A 17,794-nucleotide genomic window follows, 5' to 3' on the forward strand; every position below is an offset into this window, starting at 1 on the left:
TGGAATAGAAAGAAGACCAAGGGTGAAACGGTGGAGACTGTTCGTGGCAGGAAGTTTGTCACCATTTAAGGACCTCGTTATAGGCCTTGTTGGAAATAATGACCTGCAGACAGGAAGCAGGTGGCCTTAACAATGGCTCCGCAACTCAGATTTTACAAAGGATAACAAGCTTCAAACACGATGCCTGAGTCACCTCACGCTCCACATGTTCTCATCAGAAATCCTGTCCACTCCCATCTGGGTCCCCATCACTAAATTGTTTTGGGGTTCATCAAAAGGAAATGATATTTATAGACAAGGATCAATTTCTGTGGTCAGCGTGGACCACAAGTACTATCCATCGTTACAAGACATTCAGAGGATTCAGAAAGTCTTCAAACCCTACCCATTATTAGGAAAATCAGCCCATGATCAGCAGTTACGGGAGATGTTTAGTTGCTGTTACTGCCGCAAAATGGGGTCATGTGTGAAAATCTGCTAAAACTGAATAACTTGTGTGCAGAAATGTTGAAAATTCAGAGGGGAGCAAACACTTTTATACAGCGCGGTTTGTCTAACTATAGTTCCATTTTGTGTCTCTTCATAGTTTTGATAATATAAATAGAATAAAGACAAAACATCACATGAGAAGGGTTGTCACACCAATAGAGAATGATAATGTAATACTGTAGGAACTTTACTTTAGTGTCTACAAAACCAACACACAGCGTAAACAAGTTAAAAAAGCTGGTTTATTTACAACACAATCAGTATAAGAGTTGATAACTTGTTGATACTTGTTGACTTTTTGGACCACATCACTGCTATCTATGCTTTATGTATAAAAACTCAAAAGCTGTTTCCCCGTTAAGGTGTTTTAGAACAATACTCATCTACTGAACTGTGGTGGACTGAACTCAGAACCAGCCCACTACTGCTTGAAGTAGAACGTTAGAACATCAGAGAGATTAACACCCAGTATCGTAGAGTATAGACAGAATAAACATGATCATACACTATAGCATGTGCACCATTACATGTATTTTTACATTCTAGGAAACCACATCCTCCTGCAGTCCCTGGAGTTCCAGACCCCGTGCTGGGATACAAAATCAGTCTTTCACCTCTTTCATTTCATTTTGTCACTGCTCTCTTTGTTGATGCTCGTAGAACGTAGCATCAGACCAGTCAGACACTGAACTCACATTAAATTAATTGAAATAAGTGGTCCTACACCTGTTTCATCACTAACTATATTTTGTGTTACCCTGCCTGCACTAATCCACAACAGCTGGGCTTTGTTTGTTTGGTCTTCAATTAGATATGGGAGACCTGACATCAAGACACATGTTTAAATTTTGCTCCCCGCTTCCTTGTGTCGATGCAGTCACCCACAATAACACTGTCAGCCACAGCGGTGTAGTTACCATAGCGATACAGCACTTGTCTCTGTGCTGCTGCACCAGTTACAAGCTAATCAGACTCTCCTCCTCCACCTCTGGCTGCGCAGCACTGACGGTTGCTATGTCAGCTGGGAGGAAGCTTTCTGCAGGGGGAGCTGGGGGGAGGACTGGGGGTAGAACTGAGGGTGGTGCTGGGGGTGGAACTGGGGGCGGGACTGGGGGCAGAGCTGGGGGTGGGTCAGTGGGACAGCTGCGCTGGGGTTGGCTGTTGGGCTGGCCGATAGGGTGGTAGACGAAGCAGTAGGCTCCTGGTTGGCAGCTGTTCTTAACACTGAGGGCAATATCTGTAGGGGCCAGGGGCTGGTGGACGTCATTCATATACACACTGAGAATGTAGGAGTCTGGGAAAGAGAAACAACAAGGCATTTCATTCTTTGCATGCAAAGAACACATACGTCACACTAAGAAAACACTGGTAGTCACTAAGCTGAGTGGCAACATTAGTGATTACCTGTTACAATTTTGTGCTAACGAGGATACACGGAGTAAGTATGTGCTTAGCCTAGCTTAGCAGGAAAATTATAAGCAATAGAAACAGATGCCACAGCTGTGTCTTAAGTAAGAAAACAACAAAAAAAAAACAGCAACTTTACAGCTCAATACTTGGAATGTTCTTTAAAATTTATTTAATTATACCATGTTGAATCATCTTTGTCTATTTTATTGTATGTGTCAATTTTATTTTATTTTAAAATTACTTTTATTTAACCTTGTATTGCTGTTGCTTTCAGTCTCTCTCTCTCTCTCTCAGGTTCCTTAAATAATCCTGGTTGTTCCACTTTCTGATAGTTTGAAACTGTGCATGTACCTTGTTCAAAGCGTGTGGCACACTGCTCGGTAAGCTGTTGGATCGTTGTTGTGGGGAGGACGCCCAGAGTTTTTGGGTTGCTTCCAATCTCAGGACAACACACTGTCAAGAAGTCCTAGAGAACACACACGCACGGACAGGTTAGACAAATATATCTGAATGAAGTCATCTCCGCTTGAGATTGTCTAAGTGATTACTGTCACGCTGACAGCTTTGCTACTTCAGTTTTCAGTTCTTTTTTTCCAAGTATAACCAAACGTCTAAGAGCACTGGAGACTCTCTGTCTCTGCAACTGACAATATTAGTCAACCTTTTGAGAAACGTCTTGTGATGTCAGTAATTTAGTCTTCAAGTGAACGGTCAGTTGAGGTTGAGTTCAAGTGACTAAAAAATTTCTTAATGAATGTTACTGCCACAAACATCACCGGTGCACTGAAATGTCAGGAGACATGGACATGCAAATGCCCTGCAATGGCCTGGAGACGTGTTCAGGGTGTACCCCGCCTCTCGCCCAATGACAACTGGGATAGGCTCCAGCAACCCCCGCGACCCTAGTGAGGATAAGTGTTTTTCTCTTCCTTGAACCGTCACCTTACCATAGTGGATCCTAGGGGCTATGCTGTCCGGGGTATTTTGCCCCCTACGCTCAAGGGTCAGACAAAGAACGGTTCAGAAGACAAGGAAAGCAGTTAATGTGTTGTTGCCTTGGTTACAAAGACGCCTTTCTTATGCCGGTTTGTTTAGATGTTTACTCTGTCATTAAAGTATATATAAACGGATCAAGCTCACATGGAGGAGAACCAGCTCTTTATCCTCACTAGGGTGCTGGAAGGGTTCGCTCAGCCACTCCATATGTGTTTTCTGGATTTGGAGAAGGCTTACCCCTGCGTCCCCAGAGGAGCATGAAAGGGGTCCCCAGAGACATCCTGTGGGAGTGCTCCAGGACTGTGGGGTGCATGGCCCCTGGCTAAGTGCCATTCAGTCCCTGTTCGAAAGGAGCGCAAGTTTGGTCCGTGTATCCGGCTGTAAGTTGGACCTGTTCCCAGTGAGAATTGGACTCCACCAGGTCTGCCCTTTGTCACTGGTTATGTGGATAACTTTTATGGACCAGGGTGACTGAATGAACATTGTATCCAATGTAAACCGAGTGTCTTTGATAAAGTGCTATGCAAAACCAAGGGATTACGATAATGCAGCAGTTTTCTCACAATATGAGCCATTTCTACATTATGAGCTGTTATAACATTATGTAAGGCTCATAATGTAATAAGTTATTACATTATGTGCAAAACCATTATTACATCATGCGCTCGTGATTTTATTACGTTATGAGCCATTATTATATTATGAGTTGCTATATGAGTTGCTATATATATATGCATATTGCACATAAAAAAAGTGCAACACCCGCAATTTGTAATAACTGATGCAAAACAACTTTGGTCATAATGTTATGCACAACTTATTACAAAATGCAGCAAAGTTTATTACATATTGCGTTCAAGATTTTTATTACAAAATGTGGCAGATTATTACATAATGATGTGAAACTCCCTCAGCGGACAGGGCAACAGTGTGTGACAATATCCAGGCCACTGCTGATATGCAACAGTCCAACATAATACATCAGCAATATATCTTAATATTAATTATTAATTAAGCCCCAATGCTACTGGCGGTATCGTCGGCTGTCGCTCAGTAGGTAGAGCGGGTTGTCCACAAACCGAAGGGTTAGTGGTTCGATCCCCAGAATGTGCCATATGCACAAGAGTCCTTGAGCAAGACACTGAACCCCCAGTTGCTCCCAGTGTGTCCGTGACTGCAAAAGCACTTTGAGTACCAATAGGTAGAAGAGTGCTATATAAAAGCAAGACCATTTCTTATATGCATATGGTACTGCCCGTTTGAAGGTCTATTTTATGACAATGTGTTTCGACTTTTTTTCTCGAAATTTTGACTTTTTTCTCAAAGTACATGATGAAAAAAAATCTACCTCCTCTAATTTTTTTCTCATGGGTGGCCCTAATACTTAACTGTATCTTGGTGTTGGTCTTCTTTGGTCCTCAAGTGGTTCTTTTGCTTCATATGGGGAAATCACAATCAATCCCATTTCACAACACAGGACACACAGAACCAAAGACCATGATAAAAAAATAATCCGCAGCGTGTTCTAGATGCAGAATCTTGATATCAAGGTGGGTCTTCTGAGATCTTCTGAATAATGGAGTGCTACTTCCCCTTGGTCCGTGTGGCACTGATATACAGACATCCCAAAACCCTGTGTCACAGTGGATTTATCCTCTCTCCTCGTTGTCTCCTTACATACATCATTCTGCTCCTTCAAAATATTTAACTGTGATTCATCAGGAAATGTGGACTTGTTTCCTCTCCTGAGAAATGGCTTGGACAAAATACTCATCCTCTGGGAACACAGAGGAAGAACAGCCTTCTTTTCACTGGATAGTGGTCTTAAATTCTTTATTTAGTCATTTCTGTATACGCGATGAAGATTCTTTGTCTGTCTCTCAGTGAACAAAGAGTGATGATTTAATCTTCTGCTACTTAGTTTTGGTCTGACTGTGACTTGTACAACTGATCCAGAATACACAGTGGTTTTCAGAGCAGGGGGAGCTGGTGCCTATCTCAACTGGGATACTGTTGACAGGTCGCCAGTCAGTCACAGTAGATCAAATCCAGCACATACATCTTCTGTATACATCCCATTGTTGATGATGGGTTCTTTGTGTGTGTGTACCTGAACTGATCCTTGAGACATGCGTTCCTGGTTGAGCGTGCGTCGTCTTTCCCAGCGGTGGATGGAGTCCTGAACTTCTCTGCTGAGCTGCCGTGTTGCTGACCTCTGCTGGTCAAATGTCTTTATGTGCTCCAGCGCTCCATAGGTGGTGGTCAGATAATAGGAACCTACACACACACACACACACACTTCACTGTTAATGGTCACCAATGATTAAAATTCCATGTTCCATGTTTCGCTGCATATATGAATACGTACTTAAGATACAAAATGAAATGAGTGTACCTTCTCCTAGTGTTAATGATGGGTCCATCAACTCCATCATATATTCAACATCGAGCTGCAAATCAGACAGATTGGATCTAGCCAGGACATACATCATTACAGGCAGGAAGTCATCAGCACCATGAGCCCGCCCTACACACACACACACACACACACACACATAAATGTTTTCACAGGGTAAACTCCAGAGAGGAAGCTTATTTTGACATTTAAACACTCATTGCTGTGAGGCAATCTTTACTTTGCACACAGACTTGTATCCACACTAATCTAATCGATGTAAAGTGTAAAGTACTAAAGTGTGTTTTTGACCAGTCGGGGTAGAATCACTTTGGAAAAAGCATCAGTGCTTTCTTTTCATTTCTTATGATTCTTGCAGTTTTCTAACTGGAAATGATCTAACTGGAAAAGGAGAAATGATGACCACAATTTGTCAGAATTAAGCTATTTGAGTCACTAGGCCCAATAAAAAAAGAACACATAGGCTGGACAACAAACCTTAAAGGTCTGCCTAGATTGCCAAATGCATGACGTGAATCGAATCTTTCTTAATATATGCCTGGAACAAATGTATGACACAGCGAACATATCTTCAGGTGACGCACAGTGTGTTTACTTATGTAACCAAAAAATATATAAAAAATACTAGTCTGAGTTTAAAGCGCTGATAGATGATCTGACCTGGGCAGCTGACAGACATAGAGTCATAGATGATCTTGCAGGCCTTGAGTAGCAGCTCGATCTTTTTTTGAGGAGAATACTCTAGATGGAGTTTGTTCAGTTTAAGGCTGATCTTTTCCATGGCAGAGGCCTCGGGGACAGCTGTAGTTACTCCTAATGCCGTCGTTGTGCTGCCTAGGACAATGGACTGACACACACAACGATACATATTTATAGAAATGTATTGTACAGTACTGAAAATTTTATACATATATTGCAACTGCAGTGCTGTAGCTGTGTGTATTGGTAATAATTTTATTTCACTTAATATTAATATTACCACTGCAAAAGTGCTCATGTCCAGTCCCACCTGGTTCTGTGCCAGTTGTTTGAGGCTGCCGATGTTGGAGTGCAGTGTCTCCAGACTCTGGTAGATTGGCTCCCTCAGTGGCTTCAGGACACTTTTACACAGAGCAGCTTCTACTATGTTCTCTGTGAGGGCACGCAGACAATATTCATTACGCTTATTTCCATGTTGCTCATAGCCAACAGCTGACAGCAACCCCACTAACTCAAAGACCTTAATCACAGGCAATACAAGATAACAAGGAAGGCAGACTGTGGCTGTCAAAGCTGAATCGTGTCTTTTTTTCTTCTCACCCACACAAGACATGATGTTGTAGCATATAAAAAGGTAGAAGGAAGTGGCGGTTTTAGTAAATTACCATAAGCTAGTTCCATATAACACTAATAAAGAACTGAAAAAGAGGGGGATTACAAAGTATAACTTTATTAATACTTACCTAGTTTATCTTGAGTGTACTGGTGTTGTGGCTCCAACATGGCCTGCAGCTCTGTACTTTGCAGAAGGTAACTCTTCAGCTGAGTCATCATCTGCCTGATCTCCTGTAACAGCTCAGTGGAGGTCGTGTGTTTTGACATTGTTTCCAAGGTGAAAGCGCGGTGCTCTTTTACCTAAATGCAAAGCATTAACACTTTGGTTAAATGCGATGGGTGTTGGTGTCAGAAATTGAACTAAAAATACCAAACAGGTCAGAAGCTTCCCGTATCTGTGCACTCACCAGGTTACCAAAGTAGCTCAGGGGGTCCCTGGCCAGCTCCACGATGCGCTGTGTGAGACGCCGGTCATGGCTGATGAGTCCGGTGAGGACGGTTGACAGGCGATAGCGAGCTCTGTCCAGCATAACAGTGGTGGGGGTTCTCCTTACTGGTGCTTTGGGGCTGCGGCTCCCTGCAATCCGACTACAGATAAACATATGGAAATATTAAGTTTGCATTCAACCCCCTGCTTTGACCAACACAGTCACAATCACCTTTTCTTTTGTACACCTACTCTACACCTACCTACTTATGTACTGACTCTCAATACATCTGGAAATACTTCTCCACAGATAAACTTTCATTTCATGTTAAAAAGAAATTGTTTTGTGGGTTCTCTTTGTCCACTTTCATGACCCAAATCTGAAAATCTACTGATATTTTGAGTCATTTTAATGAAAACGTATAGCACATATAATTTTCTTTGCTTAAATATAATTCAACTTAAGCAGCATTGGTGTAAAAACCTGGCATCTGCAAACTATATGTTCTGTAAGAAGATACAGCATGACTTATATAGCAACATTGACCAGGGGATAGTGGATTTGTTCAGGACCAGTACTTTGCCCCAGTTATTCCTGGGATCTGTTCCACTATCATATACTGTACACCAGTGGTATTTGTGAATAGTCAGGTATCTACATCTGACATAATTCTGATAATTGCCACAGCGCCAAAGTGCCTTTTAAGACCACAGATGTGTGGAGTTGTTTAAAAAGCTCCGGCAAATTCCCACTAACACAAATACTGAACATGGCAAAATACAGTTCAGATGATTTGTTGGGCATATACTGTAAGCCTAACATGGTTCCCTTTACAACATCCACTCTGTTATAAAATTATTTGCCTAGTTATGTGGTGTGACTGTATTTATATTTAAGTGTGATCAGTGTAAAATCACAGCATTGCTATAGAATGCTATGACATTTAACTGATGAGACACATTGGTCTGGACACTGTTGCCAGTCACTCACATGGTTCTAAATAAAACTTAAACTACTACTGATTCAAAGAGTGGTTAGCAAGTTTGTGCACAGCACATACTCATTCGTTTTTTTCCTCCCCACCCATAGGTTCTCACTCAGCCATCAGAATTAATGAATCAGTCTGAGTTTTCAAGGCACTGGGGACACCTCAGTCAACTGTCAGTAAGTGGCTGCACTGTGTCCATCTCTCTTAATGCATCCGTGGGACAGACATAGACCTACTTGGGCTGTGGTTCTTGTTCCTGGCTCTGCTCTCCTTCTTCCTCTGTGCTACTGGAGCAGGAGTCCGGGTCCGTTCCCAGGACAGCACTGCCCTGTGGTGAGTACAGTGACACATCTGGACGCCGTGCTGGGGATGGAGGAGGGGGGATTCTCATCCCAGCACTCTGATTGTTCAGTCCTGCTCCAGCCTGGCTGGAGGACAGAGCTGATTCCTGGAGACACGGTTTTGTCCTTGGAGGAGGCACTGGACGGGATGGTTTCTTTACCAATGGTGGACATTGTGGGCTGGCTTTTGGTTTATCTTCCTTCTCCATTTTCACCTCTTTTTCCTCCTTCTCATCCTCTTTCCCCGTGTTTTCCCTGTCCTTGTTAACATCCACCTCTTGTTGGCTGCTGCTCTCTTGCTCAGTACCGTCTCCCAGCAGACCTGGTTTACTTCTTGTCTTCTCCTTTCCTTTCTCTCCACCCTCCTCTCTCTCAGTTCTCTTTGCAGGATATTGTCCCTTCTCTCTCTCTGTCCCCTCTCCTACCTCTCGGTCAGTGCTTTTTCTGGAAGAGGTGCGTCGGACGGGAGCAGGAGGCAGGGGAGGAGCAGCTCGGCTCTGCAAGGGAACAGGAGGTCTCGACGGCGGAGGAGGTGATGTTGACACTAACTTCCTCTCTTCTCTCTCCCCTACTCCTCCCCTTCCTTCCTCTTTTTTCTCAGCTTCTGGCGTTGCAGAAGGTAATGTTTGATGGGAGGGGGGAGATGAGAAGAGGAGACCCATCCCAGACCCTGTTCCCAGGCTAGGGGGTCTGGGTGGAGGGCGTTTGTATTTAACCTCCGGGTTGGATGTAGTTTTAGTCAGACTTTTGAGTTGTAGGCTGACGTTCGGTGGCACTTCTCCATTCAGCAGGGAGGAGGCGCTGTTTTGATTAGTGACTGCATCATGTTTGGAGCTGGAGAGAGGGTTCGGGTCTTTGCTGGGCTTCTCCTCCACAGTGACTGGGTTGACGTGCAGATACATATTAGACTGGAAGTTGAGATTCTGTTGTAAAGCTAGGTCCTTGTTCTTACTCTGCTGGTTCAGATCAGACATCCAGAAATCTGCAAAACAAGTAGTCAGTGTTAAGAAATTTGCTTTGTTCGTATTATTTATCACTTTTTTGCTGGATAGTTTGGGGTGTTCCAGTCACACATCTCTGCCTTGAATATATTTTCACCTTGGCTAGGTGCAGTTTATTTTAATATCATGTTCAAGTCGATAGTAATGTATGCTTATTCAATCTCTTGCTGAGAGATGCCAAAATCAATACCACTGATTTATGTGCTGGACTATTATTCCAGTCCTGAATCTATCAAGGATCTGGCTACTGTATTCTGCACCCATTTATTTCCAGGGTCAGTTTCTCAGTGGGTCTATACACCATAGAAGCCTCTGCAGGCTACAGACTTCCAGATGATTCCCTATTGTTTCCCATGAATCATGTCCACTACATTCAACCATTAACCAAGCTTGTCAGCTGATAGTTGGCTCCCTGGTTCCACACACATGAATGGGATAAAGTGATTTATTCATAAACTTTAGTACGGTGGTCAAGAGAGGTCAACACACCGTCTGCAACACATGCAAACAGACAAAGGACAAGTAAAGTAAGAAAACGTCTGTATTATTTTGACAATCTATGCTCTGCAAAGAATTGCAAACGACAATGGAAATATAACCCCAGTAAGAGATAAGCCTGGCTAGGGCACAAATTTCACGGCTTTGGAGTAACTGACATTAATTACTTGTCTTTGGTGTTGGAATTTAGTTAATTCAGTTTTAAAATAACATGATCAGTATAAGACTTTTTTTTTTAATTTTTTTTTTATTTAATTTTCTTGTTATTTCAAATAATCTGACGTCATACAGGGTTCTTTTGCACTCTTTGAATATTTAAATATTTATTCAGAGGCTTTTCATTACTTTTTTGGTGTCCCCTGGACATATTTCTATAGTCGTCTGTGCTACTTACAGTGTGTATTTTAGCACACGAGTTGACCACCTTCTTGTTTGGTTTGGGAGCAGTGCAGTGACTTGAATCAGTGACTGGAACCTTCATTGTAAGGTGACTGAACGCGGACATTGCTCGTCTCAGTGGTTTCATATTCTTCATACTTCATACTTCAAAATGTGCATTCGTTCTTCGTCTGTATGTTTTTTTTAGCCTGCCAACATTGGTTTATATTCTATTCTATTCTAAACAATTCAGCTTAACCAAGTTCTTGATACATATTCCATTGTATGTTATTTAGTTCAGGGACTTGACCAACTTTAATGCCCTAATAACATAAAATCATGTACCTGCACCCATGGCAGAGATGGCATCCAGTTCCTCCTTGGTAGTTGCCGTGGTAATGGCCTGTGGTAACCTCAGGGGGACAGCTAGGATGTCTCTGATTGGTAGATTAAATTAGATACACTCAGCACAGCATTTAAGCAGGTAGTCATATTATGTCTGTGCCTTTGCTCTATTTATGTTTGTGTGTGTGTGCATGTCTTGTGTGTTACATCTCATTTGTGAGAAAATGCACGTGCTGTTAAGTGTACATGGTGTATCTGCATTGTTTAATTACTAATATGCAACAGTCTGCTCATGTATTTAGTATAAAGGCAGAGAAGCCTTTCCTCCTGGGTGGATGTAGTGTAAACATGATATTTTGGTATATGTTCATACTACACTGTACACATATGCACATGTACACTTGTGTGTTACCTGCTGGCACAGTAGAAGGAGATCAGTTTGAAGATGTCGTCAAACACCAGAGAGGAACCATCTAAGTGGACAACTGAGAGAGAAAGCAATTCCTGTTTGACTTTGCCACATGCAAAACTTGCAATTTGTATTTAAACAAACTCAAGTTTTAATCATAGCTGCTGGAAGCAGAGGTTGCTCTAGCGTGGAACACATACACGTCCTGTGTTGTTTGACGTCCAGGTTGCGTACGAGCGCTGCTCCCTGCTCGTCAGGCAGCCGCACTGATATCGCCGTGGCCTTGTCCGCTGTACTGTGTACCAGGAATGTCTGTAAATACCAGCGTGATACCCTGTTAAGTTTGAGGTCAGGCAAGGTAGAGAAATATGCTGACTCCGGTTTTAGTAATGCAGCGCAGCAGAGCATGTGGACAAAACAAGCAGTACGCACAAATGCAATCTTCTGTTTTTAGATTATATTTTAAACCTGCATCAAATTTTAATACATTTTTCACAGCAAAGATAAAACATGAACTACAACTAAAAAAAATGAGATGTTACATGTTAGTTAGTAAAACTGTGTGGTGGAGGTGGTAGATTTTGCTGTAGACCAGCTGTCTCCCTGGAATAACGTATTGTTTTCTGTCTGTCTCACCTGGTGGAACAGAGAGGCTGTCTACTCACACCAGGGGCACACTGCAGCAGAGCGGAGCACAGCTTTACACTTGAGACTATTTTCTTCAGTTTTATGCGCCATAGAACAGTGTTTGTTTGCGGGGCTCTGAGTGCTGCCAAAATGTAGGTCACCCACTCACAATGCTTTACTTTAACGCACTCGCGTGGACGAATCACGTGCAGACACTGTGATTTTGTCATCTAACTTCAAAACTGAATACAACACATCGTTACCTTGCCAGAATGCTGAACCGTTCCTTTATTAGAAACAGCCCCGTTAGGGGATTTCCACTTTTAATGATGAGCTGCTTATGAACCCACCCACTTCCACAGAAGCCATTACAAAATTACGTGTGCGGCAGGATAAGAAGACAAACTAAAGTCTTCTGGCTGACTGTCAAAAGACAACAGTGAAAAGAGTGTGTGAAGATGTGCGTCTCACCCCAGCTGTCTCTTTCTCCATTATACTAGTGGCTTGGTCTTGGGTGAGTCCTTTGGGCTGCCAAACAGAGGTGCTCCCAGCCAGCCGATCTGTGGAACTCAGCAACGAGGAAGCTTGTGAGGATGTGGGGATAACAGGGGGAGATGGAGGAGGGGGGAATGAAAAGGATGAGACTGTAGGAGATAATGGAGGAGGAAGAGCAGCAGGAGGAGAAGAAGAGGGCGGGAGATCAGAGGAGGCCGTTGACTGGAGAGAGGCCAGGGGAGGAGGGGAGACCACAGGAGAGACAGGAGGAGGACAAGATGGGAGTAGAGGGTTGGAGGTGATCGTCGGAGGGGGCGCCTGGACGGGAGGGAGCGGAGGAGGGAGGGATGGAGGGGTGGACGGAGGTAGAGGAGGCCGCGAGGGCAGCTGGGAGGACTTCACTGTAGGAGGCGGTGGCCTGGGTCGGCATGGCCTGGCTGGAGGGTGTGAGGGCAACGAAGGCGGAGAAAGGGGAGAAGATGGTGGGACTGATGGTGTACCAAGTGCTCCTGTCAGAGGGCTGAAGAAAAAATGAGAAAAAAGCTAATGATTATGGATGGAAACTGCATGTAGGATTTATCCCTAGAACACGCCTGCAGGGACAAGGAAAACACTTGCTCCATGAGGTTTGTGACACATGATGTGAATGACTGGGGCTGTTGTTTGTGGAGAATAACAGCCAACAGTTTGCTTTAGGGAATGTGTTGCATAGTTTGGCTAAAAAGGTTAACCTATATAAAAACTAAGACCACGGAGAGACCAAAACAAATAGATGCATTTAACTTTCAACTGTTACAGAGGAATAAATATAGTGCTCCACATAGTTGGATAGTTCTCCAATAAAAAGACATTTAATTACTAACAAATTCAGCTTGACAAAAAAATTAAAAAATGTGTCAGTGGGAAAGATTTTCTGGTTGACGGGCTAATGACTACTGCAACATTCAATGGAACTGAACAGAACTAAATGTCACTAAAACCAGCTGTCTGCTGATGCTGGAACTAGACTTAACTAGACTAGACTAAAGGCCCTTTCACACTGAACAAAAAACCCGTGTCGAAACCCAGTTGAATGACCTGGCAATTGACCCGGGGTTTTATCGGCTTGGCTGTCCATTGTTTACCTCGTAGTGTACCCTACTTAAATGTATAATAATGTTGTTGTCGACATGAAGTAGAGGGAGGAAAAAACAGGAAACACAGCTCTTTAAGTGGGAGGTCCGACCCGGGACTGCCCGTGATGTGAAAGCACTGTAAGCGCTGTAGTGTCAGTTAGCTGCTGGTTAGTACTACTAGGCACACAAGGTTAACGGCTCTTTTTTTCTCTACTCGTCATCTTGAACCCTGTGACAATGGTGAGCTAACACTAGGAAGGAACAGAGGGGTGTCGAGTGAAACAAAGGCACTGCTAGGAGCAGTGCGGGTATATGGAGCAAACACTAAGGAGAGAGTGGCAAGGATAAAAAAAACATTCCTGTTACCAGGAGGCAACCTTGAGCAGAACTCAAGGTTGCCTGTGACATGGAAGAAAAATGGGGAGAGGAGAAGAGAATCAGAAGCAACAGACACACATCAGTAAGCGGCATGTGATTCATTTATACAGATGTATTTTTCCTGCTAGGGCTGTCATAATATCAGACTTTATCGTGAATGAAAAATCTCATGATTACAATATTATCACGATATCAACAAACATGTACATAACCCAGGAAATGCATCTTTATATATTTATTCATGTCATTTTCTCTCTGTTGGGAGATGAACTGCACCCCAAATAACAGTAACTGTGCAACTGTGTGAAAATAAAAAGGATAAACAGAGGATCCACAAGGTGCAACATCTAAACTAACTACAACATTAACTGAAACCATATTATCATTCGCACTTTTTTAACACGATACTTAAATTTCATTTTTTAATACCATGATTATCGCCAATACCTGTGCACTGCGACAGCCCTAGTTCCTGCTGTAGACAGGTTTGCAGTGAGACAAATTGAATTGTTACCTCTGTAATAGAAGTTAAGAGAAGAGACGTGTAGTCTTTAACTTTCCACATTTAACTCTCCTGTTGTGTTCTGTTTTTTGATTCATATAATTTAGGGGTGTGAGGAAGCAGACATGGTCTCTATAAGCCAGAATCAACTGCCAGGTGTCAGTAATAATATTAGACCTGCCTATATTTCAACATATGAAAGCTGCATCATCCAAAGCGAGATGGTTACTGTCTCCCGTAGTCAGACTGTTTTTTGTTTTTTTTTCCAAGTTTCTAGCTATCAGTATGGACAACAGCCTGTCAACTATTTCTATTTTTGCCTTTAGATGCCAAAGAACACAGCTCTAGTGGTTCTGGTGGTTTTCCTTTAAACAACTCAAAGACCTACATTTGTTCACCCTCTACATCCATTCTATCTAGCCCAGCATGTGTGTTTTAACTGGCTCATTTTCATAATTGTTGTGTTTGCAGTCAATAGAAAACAGAAGCACAGTAAGTAAGGAAACACTGTGGAGACATCTCTTATTCTAGTTGCTTCAATGCCTGATCAGGCTCACTTCTGCTTTTGTAAGCTTCAGTTACCTAACTGGTGCAGATTACAGCAGGTAATTTATGAAATGTTACATCAGTGGAAATAGTCAATTTTCTCTTTTATTTGATGAACTTCTACATTGATGAGCACAAGTTAAGTCCAGTAACTGACTACCTCAGGTTCTTGCTGCTTCTCTACCAACAAGCCTTGAACCAACACCAAGGAGAAGGAAAAGGTGTTGCGGGTGCTGCAGATGTTCCTCTATTGTGTAGCTGTGTCGGTGTTATTGTCTTTGGTGTCGTGGGCTAGAGAGGTGGCATTTGTAAGTGGGGTGCTATGAAACTGGGCAAGAAGTGAGAAATGCAAACTCTGTGGTGGGTATGGTACCGAGCAGTGTGGAGGCAGTGACAGAGAGAAGATGAGAGGGAGGCTGAAAGCCATCACATACAATGCCTCTCACCCAGCCCTGAGGCCGGCCAGGAGGCTGTTTAGCCCCAGACTCATCCAGCAACATGCCTCGAAGCCTCTGCAACATCTGTAAACACCTCAGCTGTTCCGCTTAATCCACTCAACTCACGGCAGAAGTTTCAAATCGGCGCTACCTTCTGCCAAATAAATACAGAATTCCATCTGCTGAAATGTTTCATGCCACTTTGATTCAAGTCTTGACTTTGATAACTTAAAATGGAGCAGCCCGCAAAGCTGAGGAAATCATATGACTCCACAACACACTCCAAAAGGCCTGTTAGTGTCAAACGCGTCACGCTGGCTCACAGGAGAACGGTAGAAAAACCGTTGGGTCAGCTATATTTCAGAGCTGTGAAATGTGGTTGTCTGTAAAAAGTTGCAGCTCAGACATCCTGGAACATTCTGACTTATATTTTTAAAGCCTTTTGGAAACACAACGTACTCATATTTACTACAGATGTGGTCAGGGAGCATTTAGAATGAATATTTCCCCAAAGCTTTGAGGAGCACTGGTGTTAAAAGTGTGATGTCAGCTTTCTTTGCTGCCTGAAAGATATACTCCAATACAATTCCTGCTATAGCTCTAATTACTCCACAATATGTAAACTAGTTAACATTATATAATAATATATATAAAAGAGCTCACCCAACCGCAGTAATACTAAGTATACTAAGTATTACGAACCCACTGCAATTGTTTATTTTATTATTTGTATTACTTATAATAAAATAATGGAGTAATGCACCAGTTGTCTGCTACTGTCTGCATTGCTACTTCTGATACTTTGAGTATATGTAAGTATATGTTACTTTTCTATTAAATAGTTTTTTATGTGCAAGAATTCATACTGCAGTTTCAGTCTAGTCTAAGTGGCAGCATCAATAATGTGTGTAACAGTGATTTTGAATGATCTAAAATTCCTTTAGGATCCTAAGTGTCAGAATATTCATGGCGCTAATTCTTTTATAAACAAAATGAACAACCCCAGTGTGACCAGAACTCCCATAGTTATTCCGCACCGGAAAAGATCGAAGTCCAAATAAAACATGACAAGAACTGATTTTCGCAGATCAACTTCTTATGTTTAAAATCTAAAGGAAGTTACGCAAACACTGATACAAAATACGCATTGGACAGTGTATATTTGAAATTGAACTAATTATGGTCTGTCTACCTCTTTCAAAAGCCCACTGGCAACTTTCAACCATTTGGATTCTACAACAGACTCCACCTGTTAAACATTCAGAGAATATTTCACTGCGTTTTCTTTTGCGTTCATGCTTTCGAAACCTGACTCGGTGCAACATCCAAATTCCTTATACACTGAAAAACCACTGACCTATTAGTCAATGAGTCATCACATCTGTTTTTCCTGCTCTGGCTGTCTGACTTTCGACCCCCCACCCCCCCTCCCTTCTGTGACAGTTACACCATCCCCCTGTTCCTACAGACTACAGTCCTTGCACTGTATTTCCACTCGGCTACATAGCCGCATATCACTCCCAAACGTACCTTGTGTCTTGGGATACAACGCTGGCTTCCATCATAACTCCACAGATTGAGTGTTCAACTGGTCCGTCTCTCTCAGCTCCATTGAAAGCCACGCCTACTCTCCGGCCCCCCTTTTCCTCCTCCTGTTGATCAGAGCAGGACTGAATAAGGAAAAACTAAAAGGCAGAGGGAAAATATGTTTCTCTCTGTCAGCCCTCCCCTTAGCTTTTGCTGCTCAACTTCCTGAGCTATCGTCAGACAGGAAGAGGCCGAGCACTTTGGTCAGAGTTCCTCTACTCTGTCTGTCTTTTTTTAAATTTATTCATGACGTGCTTCTGAGGTTTTCTATCTCATGCATTAATGCTTTCTTGCGCTCCAGCTGATCTCAGTGTTGCTGCGTTTGTGGAGCAATAAAGTAACCTAATCATTTCACTTTTACCACTTATCTTTGCAATTTCAAAAGCTCACGCTGAAATACGACTCCAGTGACATCCTGTATGTGTGGCCCGAGGGCTCTTTTAGCCACCTCCTCTTCTTTCTTCTCCCCTCCCCTCTACTTTTTAAGTTTTCCAGATGCTCCCCCTCTCAAACTGCGGAATGTGTCTTGCAAGCTTCACTGTTTTTTTTTTTGTTTTTTTGCCACCCCTCCCTCCATTTTCCCTCTTTCCTCCCTGCCCCATCTTCACCTCCCCCTGTAACCCTCACAATATGATCTGGCTGCTTTCGGTCCTCCCCACCTCCTCACATTTACTTGTTTCTTTTCCCCTTGTCACTGTTTTTTTTCCTTCTTTTTTTCTGAACACTTTATACACCAATCAGGCATAACATTAGGACCATCCACACCAGTATTGTCTATGTCTCCCTTGTGCCTCCAAAACAATTGTGACTCATCAGAGAGGGGACATGGATCTTCTGAGGGTGTCCTGTGGTGTCTAGAAAAAGAATGTTGGTGGTGGGGACCTTTGGGTTCTATGGGTTGAAGGGAGGGGCCTCTGTGGATTATTACAGATACTTGATCAGTTTGAGATGTAGTGAATTTAGAGGCCAGGTTAACACCTTGTGTTGTTCTTCAGTTTTTTTAACTGTTTTTGTGTGTGTGCCTGTGTCAGGCTGCATCCTGCTGGGGATGGCTGCTGCCATCAAGGAGTGTCATTGCTATAGTGTGGGGGTAC

The 17,794-nt window shown here is 42.9% G+C and overlaps 1 protein-coding gene across 1 annotated transcript; it reads right to left on the bottom strand.

Annotated features, from left to right (window-relative positions):
* Positions 1 to 713: 713 nt before the first annotated feature.
* On the bottom strand, positions 714 to 16,848 carry rin3 (Ras and Rab interactor 3). The gene is given in 15 exon segments (XM_047611733.1): positions 714 to 1,783; positions 2,251 to 2,365; positions 5,006 to 5,172; positions 5,291 to 5,422; positions 5,972 to 6,158; positions 6,321 to 6,442; positions 6,754 to 6,925; positions 7,033 to 7,213; positions 8,278 to 9,364; positions 10,605 to 10,696; positions 11,017 to 11,089; positions 11,214 to 11,325; positions 12,112 to 12,655; positions 16,644 to 16,704; positions 16,707 to 16,848. Coding segments are annotated over 15 exon segments (3,402 nt in total). The 5' UTR covers positions 16,726 to 16,848; the 3' UTR covers positions 714 to 1,445.
* Positions 16,849 to 17,794: the final 946 nt, after the last annotated feature.

The sequence above is a fragment of the Mugil cephalus genome, chromosome 17 (genome assembly GCF_022458985.1).
Source record: "Mugil cephalus isolate CIBA_MC_2020 chromosome 17, CIBA_Mcephalus_1.1, whole genome shotgun sequence".
NCBI classification, from domain to species: Eukaryota; Metazoa; Chordata; class Actinopteri; order Mugiliformes; family Mugilidae; genus Mugil; species Mugil cephalus.